The sequence below is a fragment of the Pyrus communis genome, chromosome 17 (assembly GCF_963583255.1).
Source record: "Pyrus communis chromosome 17, drPyrComm1.1, whole genome shotgun sequence".
NCBI classification, from domain to species: domain Eukaryota; kingdom Viridiplantae; phylum Streptophyta; class Magnoliopsida; order Rosales; family Rosaceae; genus Pyrus; species Pyrus communis.
The window spans coordinates 4,497,209-4,509,823 of record NC_084819.1 but is presented as its reverse complement, the minus strand read 5'-3'; the positions used below and the strand labels follow the sequence as shown (position 1 = coordinate 4,509,823).

At 36.3% G+C, this 12,615-nt stretch overlaps 1 protein-coding gene and 1 long non-coding RNA gene across 2 annotated transcripts; both read left to right on the top strand.

Moving 5' to 3' along the window:
* Positions 1-312: 312 nt before the first annotated feature.
* On the top strand, positions 313-2,675 carry LOC137723605 (pentatricopeptide repeat-containing protein At1g71490-like). The gene has a single exon (XM_068462803.1). It carries the CDS (start codon positions 477-479, stop codon positions 2,658-2,660), a length of 2,184 nt encoding a protein of 727 aa, XP_068318904.1. The 5' UTR covers positions 313-476; the 3' UTR covers positions 2,661-2,675.
* A 304-nt stretch (positions 2,676-2,979) lies between these two features.
* Positions 2,980-3,860, top strand: LOC137721701 (uncharacterized). The gene is made up of 3 exons (XR_011066703.1): positions 2,980-3,078; positions 3,334-3,391; positions 3,805-3,860. It is a non-coding gene; the product is annotated as an uncharacterized lncRNA (long non-coding RNA).
* Positions 3,861-12,615: the final 8,755 nt, after the last annotated feature.

Genomic DNA, 12,615 nt, shown 5'->3' with positions numbered 1-12,615 from the left:
TTGACAGAGTGGTCCATGAGATTGTCCATTGTCAATTATTTTGGTCTTTTCGTGAAAATCTCTGTTAAATTTAGGGTATTTTTGTTATATCAACCCCTCCACTTGAACTGGTGGTTTCTTAAATTTAACAAAGATTTTTCACAGAATGACCAAAATGATTGATGATGGACAATCTCATGGAGTACTTCTATCAATTTTAAATGTTAAGGACTCAAATGAGTAGTTATGACAATCTCAAGGACCATTTTGGCTAAAAAGTCTTGTATAAAATATGCCCTTTCTAACACTTTGTCTAATTATTTTTTAGGAGGGATATGGTTTTCTTTTTAATCTGATCAGTTGTCCCTGATCTTAATAATCAAAAGTGGATCTCCTATTAGCCAGTTTTCTCGAGACACCTGCTGCAAATTCGGGCAAAGTCATGTGATCAGTTCTTGCTTACCATGTTATTATGTGCAGAAGATACTTTATAGTGTATGCCACCATCTTATTCTCGTTTCATCCCAAGAGGCCTTTCTATATCTCAAATCCAAAGATTCATACCTAAAAGCTGGAAGGAAGGAACGAAACAATTTGGGAAATCATCTGCTTTATGTATTTCGGAAACAGGTTCGGCTGTTGATGATTCTATGATAGATTCTCTTCTTACATCCATCAAGCATTATGCAAACCAAGGAAATTTATCAAAAGCATTCAAAACTATCTCCCTTGTCCAGCTCCATGCCGCTTCTCCTACTCGTGACCTTATCTTACATTCCATCTCTTCTGTTATCTTATCTTGTGCCAACCATAAAGCATTACCACAGGGTGAACAACTTCATGCACATATTGTCAGATTGGGGTTTGAACAACACCCCATTTTGGTTCCCAAGCTGGTTACATTTTACTCAAGCTTTAATCTCCATGCTGAGGCTCGTATCATTCTTGAGAATTCAAATATATTGCATCCTCTACCTTGGAATGTGCTCATCTCTTCATATGTTAAAAATGAACTTTTGGATGAGGCTCTCTCTACGTATAAACAAATGGTCAACAAGGGGATTAGGCCAGATTGTTTCACTTACCCATCTGTTCTCAAGGCTTGTGGTGAAAAATTGGATATAAGTTTTGGCAGGGAGGTGCATAAGTCCATTGATGCTCGTTGTCAGGAGTGGAATTTATTTGTGCATAATTCATTGGTCTCCATGTATGGGAAATTTGGGCTTCTCGACGTTGCTCGTCACTTATTCGACAAAATGCCCACAAGGGATGCAATTTCTTGGAATGCAATGATCTCTGGTTATTCCTCCAAGGGCATGTGGACGGATGCATTCGAGCTGTTTGGAAACATGCAGATGGAGGGTATTGGGGTTAATATCTTACTTTGGAATACCATTGCTGGTGGGTGCTTGAGGACAGGTAATTTTAAGGGCGCTCTTGAGTTGCTTTCTCAAATGATAAGTTATGGTATTTTATTGGACTCAGTAGCATTGACGATTGGTTTGAGTGCTTGTTCCCACAATGGAGCCATTAAATTAGGGAAGGAAATTCATGGTTTTGCGATTCGTAGTGGTTGTGATGGTTATGATAATGTTAATAATGCATTGATTACATTGTATTCTAGGTGCAAAGACCTTAGGAAAGCTTATACTTTGTTTGAATTGATAGAAGATAGGAGTATAATTACTTGGAACTCCATGCTTTCTGGTTATTCTCACATGGATCGAGCTGAGGAAGCTTCATTCTTATTTAGGGAGATGTTGTGTTCAGGAATTGAACCTAACTATGTTACTATTGCCAGCATCCTCCCTCTCTGTGCTCGGGTAGCAAACCTTCAACATGGGAAGGAGTTCCACTGCTACATTACAAAACGTGTAGTGTTTGATGATTGTTTATTGCTACGGAATGCGCTTGTGGACATGTATGCCAGATCGGGCAAGGTTTTACAGGCGAAAAGAGTATTTGATTCAATGTCGAAGAGGGATGAAGTAACTTATACTTGCATGATTGCGGGATATGGAGTCCAGGGTGAAGGAAAAGCTGCACTGAAGTTATTCAAAGAGATGAACTTGTTACACATAAAACCAGATCATGTAACTATGGTTTCAATTTTATCAGCTTGTAGCCATTCCGGTCTAGTAATCCAAGGCCAAATGCTATTTGAAAAGATGCTGAGTGTATACGGTATAACTCCTGATTTGGAGCACTATGCCTGCATGGTTGATCTCTTTGGGAGGGCCGGTCTACTAAACAAAGCAAAGGAGATTATCTCAAGGATGCCTTACAAGCCAACTTCTGCTATGTGGGCTACACTTATTGGAGCATGTCGGATCCATGGAAATATGGAGATAGGGGAATGGGCAGCCGGGAAGCTGTTAGAAATGAGACCGGAAAATTCTGGTTACTATGTGTTAATTGCTAACATGTATGCTGCTGCTGGTTGTTGGAATAACCTAGCGAGAGTGAGGACTTTCATGAGGGACTTGGGTGTGAGGAAGGATCCTGGCTGTGCTTGGGTTGATGTGGGCGATGGATTTTCACCCTTTTTGGTGGGGGACACAACAAATCGGCTGAGAGATGAAATTTACCTTTTGTTGGATGGCTTAACAGAGTTAATGAAAGATACTGATTCCATTGTTAATGGGGATATAAGTTCAGTTTATGATGTTTTTGAGGATTAAAATAGAACGAAGCTGATTATACGAAAAGGATTGCTAACACAATGTCGTGTAAATTGATTTCAATTCTGTAATCTTGGGAGACACTTGCAGATCCTTGGGTTTTTACCAATTTTGAAGTGAAATTTACTCTCTTCTAAAACCCCGGCTAGTTACTGTTCATTAACAGTGCCCACCCGGTTTTACCCCTCTTTCTCTTCATGTTTTTTCGGCTGGGTTTGTATGATGATTTGGCCATTTTGCCCCTCTCATTTTTTCGTGTTGTGTTTTCTAGGTAAGAAGCATCTTTCACTTTTCACTTTCCTTTTCAATTCTTCTTTCTGTTTCTTTCTATTTCTCTGTCTGTCTTTCTGTTTCGATTCCGATCGGATCTTGTGGAAGGGTGTTTAGCCTGTTTTTCTCGCTGTTTTCCGCGGTTTAGGTGTGTTTGTTCATGGATTGCTTTATTTTCTGTTTGGTTAGCAAGAAAATTTTTGAATTGATTGCTGTAAAAATTTGACTTTACACCTTTTTTGCTAAGCGTTTTCTTTATTTTTCTGTGCTTTGTGTGCCGTTGTTTAGTCTGTTTTCGTTTTTTTCGTGCAGGAAACATTCATCTTCCAATTTTAGGGTTTTATTGTGCGAGCTTGCAAGCCCTTTCTGGGTCATGTATGATTTGGTTCTTTTTTATTTTCAGGAAGAAGTGGTCATCATTTTTTTTGCCACTTTTGTGTGTAGGGTTCGAGGTGCTTGAGGTATTTACTTCCTAAGTTGTTTAATTTTTTTTTTTTGCCTTTGAGTTTTTACTGAAATTTGTGACTTTTTGTGCATAGGTTAATTTGTGAATTTCAAGGGGATTAAATTACCCAGATTACCCAAACATACATGTATATATTCTTTGAGAATGCAATTGAGAATTCACTGATTTCTGGAATTCAAACAATTTATAGGTTACTGCATTCACATCTTCATAAGGAGATATTGACATAGATAAATGCAGTAGAGTAATATCACCATCTAAAAATCTGCACTGCATTCTATTACCACTCTTTTTAATAACATTTATAATCTCATCTGTCTTGCTAAAATGTTGGGCCTGTTTCTTTTAAATTTTTCTGCTGATAACGTTAATAATGTTGTTGATAATGTTTTTGTTTACAATCCACAGTCAATGGACTGAACCTAGGGAAAGAGTGAAAGAGTATGCAGGTATTTCCTTTGTTTTGGGTGAGTCACAATTGCCGAGTGCATATAGTCTGCTTCAATTTTCATCTTCTTCCGGATTTATGTGCAATTTTTTTGAATCCCAATTGATTCAAATTCAAATTTGTATAACTTGACAAGTGTGGTTGTCGACACCCAATTAGTTACAAGCTTTCAGCTTCTTAAAAAGCTAAAACGTCTTTCTTTTTTACTATCTAATTGCTTATTTTCACCAAATTTACAGATCTTCTCTCTCTTACTCCCCTCAGCTGGATCGATGACAAAAAAAGTACATAGGGATGCATTTGACTCCCACTTTTGAAGTTCCTTCCATGAGCAGGCACCTAAAAACTAGCGATTGGTGAGTTCCAAAAAGTTGATTCTTCTCGTTATTCAAGCGGTGGCGTTATGACGTCGAGCGGAATGGAGAACCATCGAACTAGTAGTTTTAAATTTATATTTTTAGGACTAATTAAATTTAAGGTTTTTTATAAGTTATGTATTTAGACTTAATTAAACTTTAATTCCTGTTTGGTTTTTTAAATAATTGAATGGAATATAATATTAATTTATTTAAGGTTTTAATTATTTTTAGAATAAATATTATAATTGAAAATTTGTTTGTAATTATGAAGTTTACATAAACATAGATATCTATGTATACGTAAACTTCATAATTACAATCAATCACGTTCGTCACTAGAATGTTTGCGCGACAAAGCTTGTCACTGTGCAAAACCTTGCATGACAAAGGTTGTTGCTGTGCAAAACCTTGCATGACAAAGCCTTCGTCGTGCAAATTATTTTTAGTGCATCTGAATCAAAGAAATCAATATTATATTTAGTGCAGATGTTTGCGCGACAGAGTCTTCGTCGCGCAAAGTTCCTAACCTTCCTATAAATTTGCACTTTTGCTCTCTTTATTCTTCACAATTCATTTTGAAAACGCTTACCAAGTCTGCAGATTATAATTAGTTTGTTATTTGATTGTTGGTACGATGGGTGACAGTGGTGCATGTTTGTTAAAGACAACGGATAGCGAAGGTTCCAAACAAGGTTTGCGTTGTAAATTTTGCATTTTGTATAAAAAATTTACTTAGCTTCAATATTATGAAAATATATTTTGTGGATAGACAAGAAGAAATTTGTTGCGGGTACGGATTCGACACAATTATGATCGCAATCGTTACCGAATCACTACTAACGAAGTAATAGGGGTTGTGAAGTCAGAACAACATGCCAGCTTATGGTCCTACGTTGGAGCATTGTTGCGTACCAAATGTGATGCGGATTGGGATTCTTGGAGAGCCATCCCTGAGGAGCTAAAGATGCACATGATTGATGAGTTAGTTGTATGTGTTAATTTTATTAGTTAAATAATAATGTTTGTTAAATATAATATAATAGTGAGCTTTTAATTTATTAATTTTGCATGATAGCCTAATTGGGACATTGACAAAAGTAACCCAAATCTGATGAAGGCTATTGACAACATGTTCAAGTTGCGTTTCCGGGAGTGGAAGTTTGATAATCAACACGCGATTGAACTACAACAAGAATCAGAACTACCAGCAAATGAGTAGAATAGGGTTTTTTATTTTTATTTTATTGCTTATTTAATAATTAGATCTGATTTTTAAGTTTTTTTAGTATGAAGAGTTTAATTAAATATGTACTTAATGTTTATTATAAATAAAATTAATGCATTTTAATAAATATGTATATTAATTAATTATGCACAAATGGTATAATGAAATAAATTCTTGATTTATTAAATATTTATGTGGCTTGAAAAAATTCAAAGAGTGAATGGAAAAATAAATTCTTTTTTCTTTCGAAAAACGAATGTTAAAAAAAAAAAAAAAAAAAAAAAAGTAATGCGCAATGAACTATGGTTCGTCACGCAATGTGTTATAAAAACGCAACAAAGCATAGTTGGATGGCTAGTTCGTCGCGCAATGTGTTATAAAATCGCGGCAAAGTGTAGTTGGATGGCGGCAAAAAGTTGAAGCACAAGGTTTTGCACGACGATGTTTTCGTCGTGCAAAGTCTTTCACTTTGTTGAACTTAACCAGAGTGCAGGAAGGCAGAAGCTGCAAAACAATTGCAGCAGCTGCCTTCCCCTGCTGGAGTTTCCAATAGTTGGAGGTATAAATTTTTCTTAACTACCTTATTTAATTTTCATTCATTTAAATTATGTTGTATGTAGTTTATAAGTGTTGTGAGTTTACGTATTTGTATGCAAACATTTTTGTATGGATGTACAAGAAATGGTTTGCAATGTTCATATGAGCTTAGTTTCTCGTTTAAGAATTAGTTGAATTTTGCGAATGGATGCGAAAGCATGACTGCAGTCCAATTAATTCTTGAATTGTCCCAAAATTTTGGACAGTTTGAGAATACATAGTTACATGTTGTATTTTGTGGTTCACGCATTAGAGTTTGAATGTGGGAAATGTGGTACCATCTCTTTGTGTTCTTCGGGTGCATCGTAGTTTTTTGTATCTACATCATGCACTTCAAGAATTGCAAGGAGTAGCTGCCGAAATTTTCCCACGATCGAGCTCTAATGTGTTGGAACCGTAAATTACAGCACGTTACTATGCATTCTCCAAGAAGATAGGACCCATACTAGATGCATAAAGTGGCATGTCATAGTTGAAGTTGTTGTAACCCTTCGAATTTTTTTTTTTTTTTTTTTTTTTTGCAGGTGAAATGGACAAACAGTGGATACATAGTCCTAATAGATGTGCTGATGATTATTTGGATGGAATAAATGAGTTCATTGATTTTGCAATTGCAAAAAACCGCTGTTCAACTTAAATTTGGTGTCCTTGTAGAAAGTGTAACAACTTGATGATTGAATATTTTGAAATTGTTCGATACCATTTAGTCAGAAATGGGATGATGGAAATCTATACTACGTGGAATCATCATGGAGAAAAAATATAATATGCTTATCCTTCCACATTACCCGAGCAGTGGTTACAGTTGAATCTGTTGTGGAGCCAAATGACCAAATTACGGACGTTATCAATTGTAATACCCTGAAAATTTAAATATATGAAAATGCAGAGAAAAATCGAAAATAAATCGATTTATGGGTATGAAAAATAAACGGAGTTATAACGAATGAAATAGAAAGGAACGAAGATAAAGGCAAAATAGTCATTTCGTTATGAATTCTAGAAGGCTCCATAATTATGGGAGCCTTGTCTTGAGAAAAACAAAAACAAAAAACAAAAAAAGAAAGAAAGAAAAGAGGGAAGCCACAGGAGTGGCTAAGAGAAGGGGAGGAACAATAAGAGAGGAAGGAAGAAAATGGGTGACCAATGGGGGAAAGAGAGAAGAAGAGTGAATCAATGGGGATGAGAAACAAGGAGAGGAAAAGGGGGAGGTGAGATGGAGGGGAAACCGGTCCCTTCCCTTCCACCCGTTTGTCCTTTGTGACCTGGTTAGGACCCGGCGTCCCCGTGTGATTTTTCAACGGTGTTGCGTCATTTCTCCGACGAATTAGTACACTCCATCGCCTACATCCATCATCATGACTCTTCTTCTTCGTTGTCCACCCATGGAGCGATGGAAATTGGCCTTGAAACTACAAAAACCCGCATAGTGGGTGCAGCGGGTTCGTGGTGGTAATACACCAAATTTGAAGGTAACTCCGACCACCACCACTACCAATGGACTTCTAGTGGACCCAAGAACATGTCCCCAGCCTTGGTTGGAGCGGCAGAGCACCGGTGGCGATAGATTGAACCACCCAAATTCTATGGTTTTCGGCGGGTTTTTTGTGAAATTGGGGCTTTTCTTGGCCAAGTTGGACTTCGGCTCAGGTATAAAAGTTGTCCCCTTAACTTGCCCTACATTTCTGTAAAATTTGGAAATTTTTAGAAATTATGAAATTTTTTGGTGAGTCGGGGCGGCCGACTGCCACCCACGGCGGCGCATGGTCAGTGAGCTGACATTGCATTTTTATGCAAATTTTGTTATTCCAATTATGTTTTTGATATCTATTTGATGCGTTTTGATTATTAACACAAATGCTGGATATTTTGTTTAATTGAATATTTTTCAAAATTGGTTTGGTTATTGAATTGTGAACTACGAAAGGCTTGATCCCACTCAAGGGTACCTAGGTAGTCTAACAGAGTTAAATGCAGCCTTAAATACTCGAAAAATAATCTTTTGTTGAGAAGTGGTTTTAATAGAAGAAATTGAGGATAAAATTGATAATTGAATTGTATGTTTTAGAAGTTTTAAAATATGGTTATAGAAATGTGAGGAATTAAGGAATTTAGATAAAGAATCGCGATTAATGGTAGCTAAAGATAAGAGTTTAATTTGGCCTATCACCGAAATTATTTACCGAAAAGAGTAAATTTTCAGGGCGGGACGTTACAAATGGTATCAGAGTAAATGATCCAACTTTACAATATGCAATATTCTCGAGTCCTTGTTAGTGTGAATTATGATATGCATTGTGGTTAATGCAACCACAATGCATATGCTATGATGTGGACTATAAACGATTTTCCTGCATACGCTATGATGTCTAGGTGGAGCGCTAAGGGCTATTACGCATGCCCAGTTTGCAAAGGGAACGCAAAGTCCAGTTGGCACGCGGGAAAATTTTGTTACCTAGGGCATCGTAGATGGTTATTGTGGGACCACGAGTGGCTTCAGAACGAGACAGTCTTCTTCAATGACACAGAGTTTTGGCCAAGACCCAGAGAATGGTCCTGCGATGAAATTTTGGCTCAGGCGAATTCGTTGGATTTTGCTCTGTTAGGAAAATCCGTAAATAGGACAAGGCCAAACACACATCTAAACTGGACACACAAGACAAGGTTGTTCGAGCTCCCGTACTAGTCCAAATTAAAATTGAGAAACAACATTGATGGAATGCACGTTGAGAAAAATGTCTTTGATACACTGGTCGAAACTATACTAGACATTGAGAGAAAAACAAAGGACACAATAAAAGCTCCGATCGATTTGGAAAAAATGGGGATTAGACTAGGTATATGAATGGCGAGAGACAGAGACATAGCCAAAAAGAAGCTCGCATCGTTTTTGGTGAAATCGGATAAGAGCAAAGAGTTTTTGCAGTTTCTATCTTCTGTAAAGTTTCCAGATGAGTATGCTTCAAACATCGGCCATTGCGCAAACGTGGATGGAGGCAAACTTTCTGGGCTCAAGAGTCAGGATTGTCATGTCATACTTTAACGCCTTTTATCAGTGGGAATTCGACACCTCTTGCCTGAAGACATGGTGAAGTTGATTATGTTGTTGGCGAGATATTCCACATGATGATTCACATGCTAGAGGAGGCACTTCTAGCCGGACCCGTCAACTATCGATGGATATATCCGATAGAAAGGTATATAATCGCCATAAATACTTTAATTCATGATGCATGTACGATTTGACTAATTTTATATGATATTTTGTTTATTGATGCAAACTATTAGGTGAATTAAAAAAGAGTGTACGGAACAGGGCAAAGCTCGAAGGATCAATTGTGGAGATATGGGTCGCATTTGAGTCGCTTACATTTTGTGCAATGTACCTACAAGACGTTGAGACTACATTGAACCGACAACAATGCAATAATGACGGAGGTGTGAGAAGTGAAATTTTTTTTGTTTTTGCCCAAATTGCACGACCCTTTAGCGAACCAATCAGAGGGGAGTCGTTTGACAAAATGGACATAGAGGTAGCACATTGGTTTGTACATAACAATTATGACAAGACAATTACTTACCTAGATGAGCATGAAGAGTTGATGAAGCGGGAACATTCTTCACATTTATATGCCAAAATGCATCGTGAATTGTTTCCTTGGTGGTTTTGTGAAAATGTAAGTTGTTTGTGTTTTGGGTTATTTACATAATTTGCAAATGTTAAACTAACATGGCAACTTTTTCTCATTTATTTTGGTTCTTTTGAGCTAATGATTGTTTCAGGGGAATCAATTCTTATGTACACCTTAAACTTCCATCGGTGTCGTGCGCATTTTTATCAACAATAAAAAGCTTTTTCTCAGTATTGCAAACAAGTCTTCTTATAATTAAAATATTTGAAATCCCTGGTTTGTAATCCTCTTGATTCATGGTTTTAACGCCTCCTGATGAAATAACTATAACGTCATCACTTCTTTCATCATATTAGACTTAAACATTCTACCCATTGTTGAGTTTCTTTAACGAATTTCACCCATTTGTCATAAAATTAGATGAGGTGACTTCATACCATCTCAAAGTGTTGTCAAAATATAATATGATATTTGATACTTTTTTTTTCTTTTTTTTGTTTTCCCACAAGTCTCAATTTGTATTTAAAACAATATGTAATAAATTTACCAGGTCTTCATTGCTATCATACTTTTACAAGTTTTGTTTTAAGGTTCTGATTGATAAAGCAAAAGCTCCTTCAAATTTAGCGGAGTGGACTAAGAATTCGGGGCTTTTATTAATGATATATCATAGGCCACTTTCAAGGTAAATCCAGATGTCAATCGCTATGCAATTTAGTTTTTACTTTTAGTATGTTCCGAGTGACCTTTGAATTTACATGTTTAGTTGTTTTCGTTGTGCGTATAACTATTCTATTTATCCCCATCCTCTGATGGTGTTTGCTGCATTGTAGCTACACAATCTCGTATGGTTCCATTGCTGGGCATAAAAGAAATTTCGACTTTTTTATTTATTTATTTTTTTAATAAATTTATTTATCTGCATATTATTTTGGTTTGTTGAAATTTCGAATATTGTTTGCTTTGTGCTGGACGTAAAATGTTTTTCTTCAATGATTATAGATATGTTCAGTGGTGGGTTTCTTTGGTTCATGTCTTACATGGTGGTTAACCATGTTTTTCACGGTGGATCACCTTCTCACTAGCTTTACCTTCTTAATATGTGTTTGTGTGTGTGTGTGTATGTATGTATGTATGTATTTATGTGTATATATCTATGTATGTATGTATGTGTATATATATGTATGTATGTATGTGTGTGTGGGTATATATATGTATGTATGTATGTATGTATGGGTTACACAGATGCTTAGACATGCCACCCAAGCCTAAGCATTAGGAAAAGTTTGTTCTCCTTGGTGATAGAATTTGGCATCTTTCAGTACGCGATGGAGGTATATTGTCAGTAACAAAGTTGGGATTTTTTTTTTTTTTTTTTTTAAACAAACGATTTTATCTATACTAAGAGAACATGGAGTAGCCTAAACATTAAAAGTTAGAAAAAGTTTGTCCTCTTTAGTTGGTGAAAGAGTTTATATTCTTTCGGTCTACAATGGATGTACATTCCATTAGCAAGTCCCGTTCTTACTACTTAATTTCCATGCAATTTTGTTTTTTTCGATTTAATTGGGTTCGCAAAATTTGGAATTTCTGTGTTGATTTTGGTGTTTATGCCAATCTGGGTTTGAAATTTGAATTCTTGGCAATCGGAATTTTAGCAAATTTTGTAGAATCTGTTAAATTGAACCTTGAGCTAGATTTATTAATAATTAATGAAATCCCAACATAATTTCGATTTGGGAAATCAGAATTTTGCTAGAAGTTGTGGATTTAGTCACAAATTTGTAATTTGGCTCCTTTTTTCATATGATTTTCACTCTGTTTGCAGCTTTGTTTTGATTTTCTTGGATTGCCCTTTTGATTGTTTGGTAGGCAAGACTATGATGCCGAAGACGGCGAATGAAGTGAAACTGATGAATTTTGGCAAGATTTTGGAGAAAAAAAAGACAGTGGGTCAGTGTCAATTACCTTTGGTTGATATTGGTGGGGGAATTATCATGATGCGTGTTGTTGGACAGAAAAAGCTAAGACAGGTAATGTTTCAGTTAGGAACTTAATCTCGGATTTTGTATAAGAATATGCTGGGGTTGGGTGGCCGAAGGCAGGACATATTAAATTTGGCCTTTACTGTGCTTAAACTGGCAGGGATGATCAGAATTGATGTTTTTAGTTATTAAAACGTGCTATTTATGCTGTAAACCACACCAAAGGAACGGGGGATGGTTAGAACTTTGAACCCGGGATGCAGCGGGGCTAAGAGAAATATCCTCCCCATCGGGCCAATCAACCACTTGCAAAATAGCTGTTAAAATACCTCTGCTAAAAATATGAGCTTTACTTCCTGCACTTTATTTTTACTGTGATGTGGAAATAGTCTTTACAATGGCTTATTTGTGATAATTGATAAAGAGGTTTGTGTTTAAGACGAGAGTAGTGCGGTATCTTTCTTGCAGTGAAATATGTATTTGTGAATGTGGTTTTGTGGGATTTTTTTGAGTATATTCATTGCCAGGTGCTGTTATCCAAACTGTATCTTCTTTTTTTGTGGAAATGATTTATAGCTCATCCGGCTTATGGTTTGAAAACCCCGCAGTGGAGCGTGGGCACTTTTACTGGTTTGATCTAAATTAATAGGTGAATATCTTTGTCCTGCAACTTTTCCTTGCAGTTCGATTGAAGAATTGGTTCGCCACATGTTGTCGTGCTTTGTCTATCCTTTGGTAAGAAGCTGAAAATTGCAGTATTTTTGGACTTGTTTGGATGTGCTTTTAAAATAACTGAAAATATTTTTAGAGAAAATGTATTTTTGGTTCCAAATGCACTTAAAATGCTTTCTTCCAGGAAGCACTTTAAGTGTATTTTCAAAATTTACTTACATTTTTACTAAGGATTGTTCCAAAACATTTTCACTGAAAGCGTTTTTAATTATTTTAAAATCACATCCAAACGAGCTTTTTA

Excerpts from the sequence above, each read along its gene's own strand:
- LOC137723605 (XM_068462803.1), top strand. The coding sequence starts at position 477 with ATGCCACCATCTTATTCTCGTTTCATCCCAAGAGGCCTTTCTATATCT.